The 15,590-nt window shown below is 44.6% G+C and overlaps 1 protein-coding gene across 1 annotated transcript in view; it reads left to right on the forward strand.

The window, feature by feature from the left end:
• Positions 1–15,590, forward strand: part of WASHC1 (WASH complex subunit 1) — a 502,888-nt gene that overhangs the window by 409,708 nt on the left and 77,590 nt on the right. Inside the window, exon 7 of the mRNA XM_078673724.1 lies at positions 3,720–3,924. Coding sequence (XP_078529850.1) covers positions 3,720–3,924 — 205 coding nt within the window. The remainder of the gene's footprint in view (positions 1–3,719; positions 3,925–15,590) is intronic.

The following is a 15,590-nucleotide window of genomic DNA, read 5'->3' on the forward strand; positions in this document are numbered from 1 at the left end:
GATTGGCTGAAGTTTGGATGCTTTAATACAAGGTCAATAGGTTAACAATTTCTATTGTTTTCAAGGGGTTTTCATAGGCCCATCTATTAGCATTGCTTTTCTATTGCTATTATCATGGTACTCCCACCATGACGATGGGTAAGATTTAAGTGTGTGAATCTATGAAAGAACCGCAGTGCACAGGTAAGTAAATTGTTTTTTACGAAGAAACACGTGTTGCAAGCAGAACACTTTCTAAGTATGTTAACATGTACGTCCAAAGTATGTTAAAAGTCACTATCCAAAAAGATGTCAAGTTTAGACGTGAACTTGTAAAATTGAAGCTTATGCGCATGGGCCCTGCTGAAACTTGCAACAAAAGGCAATTTCTCCTTGTGCCTGTTTCAGTCCTGTTCAACCCTCCCTATTTGTGCCTCTTTTTGCCCATTTTCATTGTGCCCACTTTTCCTTTGTGACCGTTCTCCGATGATTCCATTTGCGTTTTCCTGCGGCCTGCCTCCCCGTCACGCTTTTCCACCACACCTGCTTCTTATCTGCATCTCTCACATGCTTTCTCTGGCCTCCTGTGCCCCTCTCTTCCCTAACTCTGCCCCCAGTCCCACCTTCAAGGACCTAATTAATGGTCGCCGCTACGCTACCGTGCCAAAGGCAAGCCCCTCTGCGCCTGTCTATGCCTGGTCCATGCCAAGCACCACAGACCCTGGTCTGACTGAACACTGCCGCTACACCGCCACCCTTCTGCATGCGCTCAACACTAGATGCTGCAACAACAGCAGCTTCTGTGCCGCATCTCGCTCCACATATGACCTATCTCATGTACTTGCCGCCATTTCACCTGTACCAACATACTCCTCCCATGCGCCACACATGCTTCGTCCTGTCTGGCATGCATGTTTGTCAACATCAGATCTTGCAGATCGGAGATCTGGGACACCATCGATACGTACTCCTCGGACACCCTCTTCCTGACAGAGAACTGGCTAAACCCCATATCTGCACCCACCATCACCACAGCCATTTACTGGGCTACAAGATCTCTCACCAGGACAGTCCGAACAAGCCGGAAGGAGGACTCACCATCACCCACAACTCCATCACCTGCACCACCTCCACTGACGAGAACTTAACCTTCAACATATGCACTTCCAACTACAAACTGGCAAACACACCACCGTCAAAAACACCATAGTTTAACCCCCTCCCCCCAATCCACTCTCCACCTTCAGCAGTCTTCTCACAGACTTCATCACCCCTGTTGCCAACAGCTCGAATGAGTCCATCTTATTCTGCAAACTCAACTTCCATTCTATGACCGAAAAGATCCCAACTCCACTGGCCTTCTTGAGAGCTTGAGATTTTGAACTCGCCCAGATTGTCCAAGGCCCTTCCCACAATGGAGGACACACCCTCGACCCCAACTTCACCACCACCAGCAAGGTCAAGTTCAGCCACCTCACTCCTCTCACTTGACCACGCCATCATCTATTTCTTAATTGACACACCTCACAGCGAAGACTACTAACAACCTCAGGCATAGCTGGAAAAAAATAAAGGACACAGACTGGCCGAACACCCTCAATGCCCACCTATTAAACCTCATCGGTGACCTGCATGCCGTCATCAAAGCCTTACACAACTGTATCACTACTGGTGCAGACACCCTAGTCACCAGCAGTATGTCAGATATTCAAGAACCAACACACAACCCATCTGGTACACCAAATACCCTAGAAACTTTAAACACGACTGCAAACAGCTGGAGAGAAAATGGAGAACCAGCCAGGACTGCACTGCAAGAAACACAAGTCCACGTTCAGGAAATACCACACCCAACTCAAGGAGGCAAGAAAAACAGCCCTAGCTCTCAGAATTAAAAATATCTCCAAATCCTGCAAAGAGATTTACAACATTGTCAAAGAATTCTCCAATCCGCCGCCGCCACCAACTCCATCACTTCTTGACAAGACATCTGCCACAACCTCTCCAATTTCTTTCACAACAAAATCCTAAAGATCTACAGCAACTTCAACCCCCAACGCAAGACACAAGACCTCCACCAACTGGCCACCTCCACCAAATCAGACCACCAAAACACAAACTGGAAACCCCTCTCTCTACAAGGCACCACTGCAATAATGAGAACCGTCCACTCCAGGGCCCTAACTGACCCTTGCCCCCACCAAATCTAGGTGGAACTCTGATCAGGTCCCACCGACTACCACCATCATCAACACCGCCATCCAAAGTGGAACCTTCCCAGACAACTGGAAATATTCGGAAATCATATCTCTCCTGAACAAAACCCATGGCTGGTGTCTTTTCGCTCTGACAGGACCCAGCGAGTTAGGCTCTTTCCCTACACTTCCGAACCCAGGAACCGAGCAAACTGCATGAAACAGAACTGCCTAAATCTTAACATGGATAAAACCGAAGTCCTGGTCTTTGGGAACAAGAGCTCTCCACGGGACTCCTCCTAGTGACCAACCGATGTGGGACCCACACCCACAGTTCATGCTAAAACCTTAGCATCAACTAGGACGACAGACTCGCGATGGCCAAACAATTAAATGCTGTTGCCTCGTCCTGCCTCTTCATCCTACGTATGCTGTGCAAAATATTTCAGTGGCTTTCCACTGATACCTCATCAACAGACTCTACTACGGCAATACATTCTACACCGGCATTGCAAATCAACTAATACAAAGACTCCATATCACCCAGAACTCCGCCGCCAGTCTCATCCTCAACATCCCACATAGCACACCCATCATGCCTCACTTCAGAGAACTACACTGTCTTCCAATCCAGAAGGGATACCAATTCAAACTGCTCACCTAGCCATACAAAGCCCTCCCCAACATCCGACCTGCCTACTTCAACCACCTCCTCGACTTCCACCAACCCACCAGGCAACTTCGCTCAGCCCCACTTGATCTTGTGCAAATACCCCACATCCGCAGAAGCAACTCAGGAGGATGCTCCTTCTCCTACATGGCCTCGATATCCTGAAACTATCTTCCACACTACATCATACCTCCCCATCTCTATTCGAGTTCTGCAAGAAACTGAAGACCTGGCTGTTAAATTAGGAGCCCGATCAGCCTACTCATCTACTCCAGCACCTGGGTACCCAGCGAGCAAAAAGCACGCTATACAAATCCATGTAACATATACTGTAATATATAACACAACATATCATGGTCATTCTGAAATTACTAGCCTCAGTTTTGTCAAAATGTTTTTTTTTTTTTTGCCTATGGTGTCACAGGCCTTTGTAACCTAATCTCTCATCTGGGGACCAAGGGCTACTTTTAACACTAGTTTCAAATGGTAACTAGATGGAGCAGTCTATGATTCGTTGAGGTGCTGCGGGCTAGAAACTCTGTGCACTGCAACAAACAACATTAACACTCATTAAATCTGCGTCAAACCAGTGCTTTTCTGTAAACCTAATAATGCACACAGCTAAATACTATGTTCAAAATGAAGTGTTTACAAGAATTAAAGCTGGTATTGTAAAATGGAACCCTCTTATAGGTGCCGTGCAGATCCAGCTCCCCATGCTCTGTCATACAGCTCTCTGACAAACATTTTCTGTACATGTGGGCTATGATGAATTTATCAGTTTTTTTCTTGGTGCCTGTTTATTACAGAACTCCTTAATGCCAGGTGCCTGAACTAATGTTTTTCTCTTCTTTCAACTTCTCATATCTACTCAGACAGCAGAGAATTACTTCTACGTGCCTGACCTTGGGCAGGTCCCAGAAATTGATGTCCCTTCCTACCTCCCGGACCTACCTGGCATTGCCGATGATCTCATGTACAGTGCAGACCTAGGGCCTGGCTTTGCTCCCTCTGCACCTATCGCTGCTATTCCTGAGCTGCCTACTTTCAACACTGAATCTGTGGAGAGTTTCAGATCAGGTACTTTTTATGAAGGGGAGCTCAGTTAAGAGATAACTGTGGACCAGTTTGAAGATTTTGAGCAATGCTTGGTACTTAGGTCAACTCAACATTACTTGTGTTAGGAAAACCCTCTTTTCAAGCTGAAGTAGTAATTGTCTTCACTCCTACAAATAGTTGTGGCATTTTTACCTTCATGTCATGTATCATATAATTTGTTATTTAACTAACTGTCTGGTTCTATAGTAAGGTAAAAAAAAATAGAACACTTTATCAGTGTTTGTTAGAATTTTGGAAGTAAATCAATATAAGGCTTCTTTGTGGATGCTTAAACAAATTTTTCATTCCTCTAGCAGAGTTGCGCTAACCAGGTATTGGTATGTAAATTCCTAATAACAGAGACATCAAACTCGGGTGTGAAGGTTAAATAGGGGCAATATGTTCTCAGGTATATGGAATGTTTTCAAAGGAATTCTGTTGCTGGTAGGCTCTATAATATATCCTTTAAAATTGAGGACCTGTGTTTTTCACCATGAGCATTTGTCAAAGTCCAGTAACTCTTTTACATAATTCCCTACAAAAGGATCTATGAGGGTGCGGTTGTAACTTAAATATATTGCGATTACATAAGAGTAAAAAGACTATGTTTGAGTTGGAGAATCTTTATTTTAAAACTGCATTCAAATTGAGAGTTGTAGTTAGCTGAGCTGTGTACTGCATGTACTCAGTATGCTATTATTTTTAATCAAGGACTGTGTGTAATTAACCCAATTATTTTTACACAGCATAATGATTCACTTTATAGATCTTTGTACCATTGTTCTGAGGTGGCTTATAAATTACAAAAGTACAATTGAGTGAAGCTAATGAATGGAATAATTTAGGGGTGGTTAAGGTGCCTTGATGTAGCCTGAAATGTTGGATGAGAAATTGGAGGAGCAAGGAGATAGTTGTGTTATGAGAAGGGTGAAGAAGGCAGTAGCTGTTCAGAACATAATCTATGAAGACTGATGCCTAGGCATGATAGGTCATGCAGAGCTGCTTACCACCGTCCCTAGTACTCACTACCCAACCCCCCAACAGAAAACTTGACATATCTGCCGTAGTATCTATATGATTGTCGCATTGCCTGGGACGCTGTTGTATTGTTGCTATCCCCCACCCAGTTTTGTGGCTCTTCTGAAATCTATACCCTTCCCTTCTTCACCGCTTTTACTAAACTCCTCTATCACACTCTCTCTAATAAGGCTAACCGCTATCAAATTAAGTGATTTGGTAGGAGTTAGCCTGATTATGGACACAGCCTCAGAGGCTTAGGCCGTGTTGCCTCCACGGCCTGTCTAGAAGATGAACTCTTGGTAAAGCACCCTCACTAGGCCCCCACAGTGAGGGTGCTGTGGAGGCTTGGGGCACATTTTCTAATATGGTGCATGAGATTATGTCAGAAAGCATGCAGACTACCATCTCCCCTACCTTAGAACTATGTGCAGTGAATAGTCTAACAATGTATATTATTTACTTCACTTCCATGTAGCACTGTTAAAATATCCTGGAGGATCCTTTTTCTACTGATTTATTTATTTATTTTATATTCTTATAGAGCGCCAGACTAGACCCCCGAAGGGGTATCTCCGCGCTATTGCTGCAACACGAGAGTGTACTAATTCCGAGAGTGTGTCCAATAGAGGGGTGCAGGAGCTGGGAGGCAATTATTTATCAGGATACAAATATGTTTTTAAAGTTTTCCGAAAACTCAGATGACTGGAAATTGATCTGAGTTCTGGGGGCAGAGAATTCCAGAGTGCTGGTCCGGCATAAGCTAATGCTCGGCCGCCTTGTCTGGCTTTTTTTACTCTTGGTATCTGCAAGAGCTGCTGATGACTGGAGCGCAGAAATCGCCCAGGGATGTAAGACTGAAAGATGTTGGTCATGTATTTAGGGCCCTCCCCTATCATACTCTTATGAATAGTGCATAGAGTTTTGAATTGGACTCGCTTCCTCACTGGAAGCCAGTGGAGTCTCATCAGCAGGGGACTGGAAGGAGTCCTTGCTGGAACATTCAGGACAATCCTTGCTGCTGTGTTTTGGATTACTTGCAATTTACTGAGTTGCTCCTCGTTAGCTCCGAGGAGCAACCCATTGCAGTAATCCACCCTGCTGATGACCAGAGCCTGCACTAGCGTTTTTCTGTGATGGTCTGGTATGTAGGGGAAGACTCGTCTCAACATCCCAATAGCCCGGAAGCAGGTACCAGCAACCTGATTTACATGTCCCTTAAAAGTAAGTTGCTGATCAAAGAGCACTCCCAGGTTCCTAACAGAACTCTTGGGGGTGGGGACAGGACCTAGCTCCACGGGCCACCAGTCAGATGACCAATATGTTGCCGCTTGTCCAAAACACATGACCTCCGTTTTCCCCACATTACACTGCAGACAGTTAGTTGACATCCAGTCTGCAATGGCTCTCATGCCATCTGCAAAAGATCTTTTAATTGCAGATGTGAGAGTTTTAAAAGGGAAAAGGAGTTGGGTGTCGTCGGCATACGACACCGGGGTGAACCCGAAAGATCTAGCTAAGTTGGCTAGGGGGGCCACATACACATTGAAGAGTGTAGGACTAAGGCATGAGCCTTGTGGCACTCCCTTATTGAGCTCCCTTAGTGTGGATTTGTGGGAGCCCAGCCTAACTTCTTGGACACGACCAGTCAAAAAGCTCTTCATCCATGTCAGAGCCTCTCCCTCCACACCCACCTCACCTAGGCGGTCAAGAAGCACCGTGTGAGACACCGTATCGAAAGCGGCGGAAAGGTCCAACAGCACCAGAATCATAGAGCTGCCATCATCCAGTGCCATTCTGATGTTGTTGGTCACTGTCTGAAGGGCTGATTCTGTGCTGTGGTTTGGCCTGAAACCAGATTGTGAATAGTCCAGGCCATCCGTCGCTTCAAGATGTTGAGAAAGATAGGTGTTCACGTGCCTCTCTGTAACCTTGCCCAGGTAGGGTAGGAGGGAGATAGGTCGTAAGTTGGAGAGGTCCGTCCTAGGGGAAGATGCTTTTTTCTAATCGGGTTCACCACCGCCCTTTTCCAGTCTGCAGGGACCTGGCCTTTCGTTAGGGAGATGTTAATCACATCCAGCATGTGAGGTCCCAAAAAAGAGATCATGGGGCCAACCATTTTAGTTGGAATAAGATCATTAGGCGACCCAGATTTAATGTGGCTGCAGAAAGAGAGGAGCTCTGTGTTGGTGATTGGAGGGAAAGATGAAAGGGTGGGTTTGTTGCTAGATACCGGAATATGAGGATGGGGATGGCCTATGTTAGTAATTTTTATAGCGTCATTGGCTGCTATTATTTTTTCATAGATGTTGTTTATTTTGTCCTCAAAATATGCCGAGACTTCATCACATAGGTCTTGTGAGAAGTCCTCAGAGCTATCACAAGCAGTCGGCTTAATAAAATTCTGCAGGATGTTAAAAAGCTCCTTAGAGCAGTTGCCTGCCTGTGCTATCTGCTGCGTTAGATGTTGTTTCCTGGCTTGCTTTATGTTTTTATAATACTTGGATTGAGTATCTAAGAAAGCTACTCTGCTGCTCTCGGTCTTCCCTTTCCTCCAAGCTTTCTCAGCTAGTCTGCAATTTTGCTTTGCTACCCTCAATTCGTTGGTATACCAGCTATCTTGTTTAAGCACAGGATACTGTTTGTGTTTTTTTAATGGGGCTACAATGTCAATAGCTTGCTTAATAGAGACATTGAGCTTAGTTAAGGCCATATCCGCGGTATCAGTTGCTGAAATTTCCGGATTTGTCCAGAATTCCTGGATTTTATTGGCAGTGACTTTATGCCACTGTCGTCGCCAAGTGGGGGGAAGAGGAGCACTCTTAACAGTTCTTACAGGAGTTACTAAAAGAAATTCAAGCATGGAGTGGTCTGTCCATGCTATTTCTTTTGCCGGGGAGCAGATTACTTTTGCACAATTACAAAAGAGTAAATCTAGCATATGTCCTCCTTTGTGGGTGGGTCCATGATTTTGTAATTCCAGACCTAAGTTAGAAAGGTCTGTAATCAGGGCAGTGGCATCAGAATGTGTGGGTAGATCTACGTGTGTATTAAAATCTCCCAAAAGAAGAAAATCTTCTTTAGATTTAATATGAGGGGCTAAAATTTCTTGTAGATTAAGAGCAAAATTCGTATTGGGTCCTGGAGGTCGATATACCAAAGCACCTTTCCAGGTTATATGATTGGTAAGAGTGAATTTAAAAATCATTATTTCTAGCTGAGGGTGCATGTGTTGCTCACTAATAGTAACTTTTATACAGTCTTTGTGTATAATAGCGAGACCGCCTCCGGTTTTTATTTCTCGGTCTAGATGTTTAATTTTATACCCAGCAGGGATCCCCATGGCTATGGCAGTAACTGTATGTGGTTTTAGCCATGTTTCAGCTAAGAAGCAGATGTCTGGCTGCATAGAGTGAATTAAATCCCAAACTTGATGTTGGTGTTTGGGTAATGACCGTACATTGAGAAAGAAGCTCCTGAGGCCCGAAGGTGGGGGTTTAAGAACCGGGGGGGGTATACTATTTCCAGATAGACGCCGACATTGCAGACAGGAGAAGCCTCCCTCTACACGGTGCCATGGAATTATAGTGCTACATGACCGTGATGGTCTAAGGGTCAAAAGCGTTTGGGCCGAGTAACTAGTTATCCGAGTGCCCTTACCGGTCGGAGCTCGTTGGGCAGGGACAGAGTCCATCGCCCCTCGCCCCGTCCTGTCGCGGACGGGCGCAGACTGGCTTTTCTTCGGCGCTTCTTAGGCGCGCTCGAAGGCGCCCCCTGCGCGCAACCGCTGCGCGCTTATGGGAAGGGCGTGGCTAAATAGCCCGGAGTGAGGTAGCCACTAGAGCGCTAACCTCAACTCCGGGAGAACCGGAAGTGCTGCCTGCCTGGCTCTTGCCTGTCCGCCCTCCGCACAACGGCACTATTGCCGGGTCGGAACGAGGCGGGCAGGCGGTAAGATCGAGCCCAGGCGATTAGAGGGAGAGAAACAGTTTTTGGTGGAACACGTGAGTCTGTCCAGATAAAAACACAGTAATACAGTTTAAAATACAACAGACTTTTTAAAATCAGTCCGCTCGTATAAGCGCTTCTCGCAGCCCCCGTAATTACCAGTTCTTAGTAAGAGACACTCTCAAGCACAGCAGCGGGTCAGGGAGACACTGCCACCGTCTCCCTACCGCGTTGGCCCGAGGGTCAGGTCGGCCTAAATAGCCCGGAGTGAGGTAGCCACTAGAGCGCTAACCTCAACTCCGGGAGAACCGGAAGTGCTGCCTGCCTGGCTCTTGCCTGTCCGCCCTCCGCACAACGGCACTATTGCCGGGTCGGAACGAGGCGGGCAGGCGGTAAGATCGAGCCCAGGCGATTAGAGGGAGAGAAACAGTTTTTGGTGGAACACGTGAGTCTGTCCAGATAAAAACACAGTAATACAGTTTAAAATACAACAGACTTTTTAAAATCAGTCCGCTCGTATAAGCGCTTCTCGCAGCCCCCGTAATTACCAGTTCTTAGTAAGAGACACTCTCAAGCACAGCAGCGGGTCTGGGAGACACTGCCACCGTCTCCCTACCGCGTTGGCCCGAGGGTCAGGTCGGCCTAAATAGCCCGGAGTGAGGTAGCCACTAGAGCGCTAACCTCAACTCCGGGAGAACCGGAAGTGCTGCCTGCCTGGCTCTTGCCTGTCCGCCCTCCGCACAACGGCACTATTGCCGGGTCGGAACGAGGCGGGCAGGCGGTAAGATCGAGCCCAGGCGATTAGAGGGAGAGAAACAGTTTTTGGTGGAACACGTGAGTCTGTCCAGATAAAAACACAGTAATACAGTTTAAAATACAACAGACTTTTTAAAATCAGTCCGCTCGTATAAGCGCTTCTCGCAGCCCCCGTAATTACCAGTTCTTAGTAAGAGACACTCTCAAGCACAGCAGCGGGTCTGGGAGACACTGCCACCGTCTCCCTACCGCGTTGGCCCGAGGGTCAGGTCGGCCTAAATAGCCCGGAGTGAGGTAGCCACTAGAGCGCTAACCTCAACTCCGGGAGAACCGGAAGTGCTGCCTGCCTGGCTCTTGCCTGTCCGCCCTCCGCACAACGGCACTATTGCCGGGTCGGAACGAGGCGGGCAGGCGGTAAGATCGAGCCCAGGCGATTAGAGGGAGAGAAACAGTTTTTGGTGGAACACGTGAGTCTGTCCAGATAAAAACACAGTAATACAGTTTAAAATACAACAGACTTTTTAAAATCAGTCCGCTCGTATAAGCGCTTCTCGCAGCCCCCGTAATTACCAGTTCTTAGTAAGAGACACTCTTAAGCACAGCAGCGGGTCTGGGAGACACTGCCACCGTCTCCCTACCTGATGCTTGGAGAATACGTTTAAAACTACATTTTCTGTGCTGAGATGGAGAGGCCTTTCACAGGACCACTCTCCTATATGTTCCTTTCATGATGAACATTCTAGTGATCGGAAGAAGAATAGAGACACCAGCACTAAGACATCACTTCCTAGGCCTCAAAACTGTACATCAGCTATCTTAGAGCAACAACATTCAAAAAGCCCACCACATAGTCGGCAGTGACAACAACTGCATCATTGACAACGAGGCCGCCATTGATAGCAACCCTGTTGAAGGAGACATCAAAACTACCATTGACGATGGACTTGTCGACGGAACAGTCTAAGGTCATTTTGTGTTCGGAAAAGGGAGTTGTTAGAAATGGGGGTCTCTAGTTGGCAGAAGTAGGTACCTTTGTCCAAGTAGGGACCCTTCTTCCTAGTCAGTGTAAGGGGGATACACTTCTAAAAGAAACCCTGCTCACCCCAAAGGTAGCTTGGCACGAGCAGACAGGCTTATCGCAGAGGCATTGTGTAAAGCATTTGTGAACACATACAGTAATACAGTGAAAACTATACAAATGGACACCACACCAGTTTAGAAAAATAAGTAATCTTTATCTAAACCAAAACATGACCAAATCGACAAAAATCCACAATACAGTACTAAAAATATGATTCTTAAAGGGTAGAAATAGTTCTGTTGAAAGAAAATTTGAGATGCAACACTTGTACACAAAGTACCTTGGATGCGTCGAAAAATGCATGCAAAAAGAGTCGCAGGGAAGGTGATGAGTCTGTTCCTTACACACAGGGAAGGTGATGCGTCGGTTCCTTCCTCAGGGGGAAGATGATGCATTGGTTCCTTACTGCTGCGCAGGGGAGGTGATGCATCAGTTCCTTACCGGAGAGGAGGTGATGCCTCTGGTTCTTTCTGCGTGGGGAGGTGATGCATCGGTTTCTTATTGCGTCCCTCAATGATGCAACAGACTTGACGTTTCGTTGTGATGCATGATGATCTGGTACAATGTGTCGGTTCTTCTCCAACCGGGCCTGCTTCAGAATCAGTACGCTGATCTCGGAGATCGGTGCACAGGATTCGTCTCTTGCAGAAACTTCAGCCGTGAGCAGTGGCTGCGTAGATTCTTCAGCAGCAGCGATGCGTAGGAACATTTTTATTGCACCACTGAGATGTGCCAGAAGCAGGCAATGCGTCGATTTTCACAGTTTTTGCAGTTTTCATTCCGAAAACCACCTCCAGAGGTCCAGAAAACTGGCAGGCACCTCTCTGCAGGTCAGAACTCCCCGCAAAGGAGTATGGGGGGACAGGGTGTGAAGTATTTGTGTCCCTGAGACTACAGAACAGGAGGTAAGCTCTACTCAAGCCCTTGGAGAACTTCCTAAAGCAGGGGACACAGCACACAGCAAAGTCCTTCTCCTTTCCTTGACAGAAAGTAGCCTCTACAGGCCAACCCCAGACAGCAAACAGCACACAGCACAGGGGCAGTATTCCTCCTCAGTTTCTCCAGCTCTTCTCCTTGGGCAAGGTTCCTCTTGGTTCCCAGAAGTGATCTAAAAGTCTGGGCCCCTCTTTTTATACAGTAAATGTTTGTTCTCTAGTGCACAGAAGCTCTTTCCCCAGCAAAAACAAGTTCTGTCCTTTCTGGTGTAGCTTCCTGGCAGGAGGTGAAGACCGCATTGTGCTTGGAAGACAAGGCCCATTCAGGTGTGAAGGAAATCTCCAAAAATTAAAGAGCTCCCTTTCCCTGCTTTTGTACAAAATGAGGCTAAGTGCCTCTTACAGTTCTTAATGTGAGATATTTACCATTCCATTTTGTATTTAGTCGGTCTAAAGTAGGTTACCAAAAAGGAATTTATTCTGTATTTCAAAACAACATTAATAACAATTAAAACAGGAAAAACCCGGACATTTAAAGTCTATTCGTTATCTGTTTTATTTGCTAAAAAGCATGAATTAATTGCTCATAACACATCATTACAAACATATCAATTTTCATATAATAAAAATAAATCAATTACAATAAAATACAAAATTGTTAAAAAAGTTCTGTTGATGCGGCGTTTCAGTGTTCAGAGGAAGCTCATCACCTTCTTCATAACTATACTTTCAAATTAAAACATCTACTGTTCATATTACTATACAATGAAATTCACATTAAAGCTCTAAGTCACAGGGTCTTTTCCTGATACAGACATCTAAGTTACAGAGTGTTCTCCAACCCATCCACAAGATTCTCTTCTACATTACCCAAAAGGATTGTTACATTATAATATCATTCATTATGCTTCACATATTGCAGTGTTTTCAAAAAGAATGTATTTCTACACAATACAAAATCCCAAAACTATCTGATTTTTGTAACGGCCTGGTTGTTACTACTAGAACAATCCCATTTTAAATAAAAACTTATTAGTTTCGATATACCTTATTAGACTGGGAGTAGAAACTGCTTCAATTGGGTTCTTGAATATTCGCTTGGGTTCTTCGTTCATATAAATTAGAAGAAAAACTAAGACAAAAGAAAATAATTTTTATCTCCTTTCCTTCTTTTATGTCTTGTTGCTTCTGTGGCTATATGCATATGCAGTACAAGTCACTCATAGGAGAAGGGCAACTTTATATAGTTCTTTCTTTCCTTATGCCTACCTGGATAATTAAATTCTCCTGCCTTTATCAAATGGCTTCAGAGTCTCATATAATCCAATGTGTCCATTTCAATCTTATTGAGTCAATACTGTTAAAAAAAGAAGCATTTTATAGATGTATTATGCTCTAATTATACTATTTATTAACTTATTCTTTATATATTATAGTTCTGCATTTCTTATCTTACCCTTTCCACTTAAGATAAGACTTGGGCGCAGGACGGGTCTGTAAACAATCTTTTCCTTCTTGTCTTTTTGACCTCAAATTCTAGGAAATTGGAAACAGGAAACATATTGCTATTGCCTCTGTGTGCACACTCCTACTTAAAAAAACTTTTTTTTAAAACTTATCCTTGCTTGTTGTTAGATTATTCCATCAAGTTACCTTCTTTAAAAGATGGCCAAGGTATTTAATCACTCTCCCTCTTATAAATTGTCTGTCCTGGTCTGGGAGCCTTAAACTAGGGGGAAAAAAGGAACCTCCTGTCAGTTTAATCTATTTTCCTTTTGCTTAAAGTGAAAGAAACCTTTAATCTAACTCTCTTTCCTGCTGGAACTACTTACTTGGTAGAGAAATCCCTGGTGTGGACCGTCCTGCAGCGTGTTCCTTTTCAATCTGATGTTCTGAAGGCTGTTTGCCCCTCTTCTTATACTTTACTTAATTGGTAATTAATTCTATAACGAGTTCTCTTTAAGCTCGTCATCTGCTGGCTTCCCTTTGCTTGCTTGGGAAAACATCCTCACAGTGTCGGCCATCTTGGAGTGATACTCCTTAATCTATGTGTGCCACCAATCGCATTATTCTCAAGGTTCTTTTGATCCCTTCGTTATTATGTGTCTCCTAATTCTTTCTTCTGGGGTTTAAGCCTATTTTCCGTATTTAATAATATCGAAAATTCACGATATTTAATTTACGGGTTTTCGGTCTTTATTGTTTATTCAATTACACTACAAGTCTTGGTTGCAACCTATTTTTATATTATGCTCCCATTTACAATCATACAGGTATCTGGGTGTCCTTTCTTTATATTTGAGATATAAGATATGAGGCTCGTATTTTCCTTCATTTGTCTGGCCCGCTCGCACACGATTGGCCTTTACTTTGCTTGCGAAAAATGGCGGCCATCTTGGAGAAGTACTCCTTACTCTATGCCTACCACCGGGTTCATTGATCTCATTGTTCTATTAATCCCTTCACAATTGTTATATTGTTAATGCTATCCTCTAAGTTTGTAAACATTTTTGGCCATGTTTAACATGGCGAATAGCATATATTTTACTTCCCGGTTTTTAACACACAATTTTTAGAACTTAATTGTTTATACAAAATGCGAGCCCCTGATTCAACTTGTTTTATTTCTACCCTCCTATGTCCTATTTTGTTGTTGAAGGTGTAGAAACGTCTGGCTTAGTATTTGGGACATGAAAAAAAACATAGATTGCTTAACTCCACTTTCAGCAACAAAAGCTTAACTTACTTTAAGTTAAGCTTTTGTTGCTGAAAGTGGAGTTACAATTGTTAAAAAAAATTGCTTAACTTTAAGTTAAGCTTTTGTTGCTGAAAGTGGAGTTACAATTATTATAAAATTGTCCCACCCCAAAATGGCCGCTGTTAAACTGTGTACCGGACGAGTTAAGCAATCTGTATTTTTTTCATGTCCCAAATACTAAGCGGGATGTTTGCTCGGGGGACGCTGATGGAGATGCCGCGTTTGACACGGTCGACCATACTATTTCGGTGGACCGTGTCAGACAGGCTGGCATCCAGGGACTGGCTTTAAAATGGATCAGTTCTTTTCTTAAAGATCGTACTGAATCTGTACGACTGGCCTCATTCACAGCCCCCAAGTTATATATATCATGTGGGGTTCCACAAGGTTCCTCGCTCTCACCCCATTTGTTTAATTTATACCTCCTTTCTTTGATCTGCACACTGAAGGAAATGAATATAACAACTTTCAATTATGCTGATGATCTTCAGCTTACCTTCACTATTGACAACTCACCTAAGTCAGTGGCTGTATTCCAGACCACCATGCTATTCATCCGTCAATGGATGGATCAAAATCATCTAAGCTCAACCCTAGTAAGACAGAATTACTTCTGACAGGAAAAAGTAAGATCTTTTGAGGCCCACAGTACTGGCCGACGGACCTAGGTTCCTCACCAGTACCCTCTACTTCTGTAAAGAGCCTTGGGGTCATCATAGATAATGACTTATCATAAAAAAACAAGTAGGTTCAGTGGTCTCCAAATGCTTTCTTCAACTACGAAAGATCAGGAAAATCAGCCGCATGATTACCCATGCGGCGTCAGTTCAGGTGACGTTGGCTTTGGTATTATCGCACCAGGACTATGCTAATTCAATCTACTTAGGGTTGCCTCTCTCTCTTGTTAAGAGGCTTCAGATGGTCCAGAATCAGGCGGCCAGGCTAATCCATCAACAACCCAGATGGCAATCGGCCAGACCACTGGTAAAAAAGCGTCACTCCCGATACACCAAAGGACAAAATTCAAGACGAGATGTCTGGTTCTCAAATCACTGCACTGCCCTATATTTATTAATACCCTTCTAAATAGGTACACTCCTTCCCGCAACCTCCGCTCAATGCACCTCCAGTTGCTTAGCACTCCTGCCTGCAA

This window comes from Lissotriton helveticus, chromosome 1_1 (assembly GCF_964261635.1).
Source record: "Lissotriton helveticus chromosome 1_1, aLisHel1.1, whole genome shotgun sequence".
Classification (NCBI taxonomy): domain Eukaryota; kingdom Metazoa; phylum Chordata; class Amphibia; order Caudata; family Salamandridae; genus Lissotriton; species Lissotriton helveticus.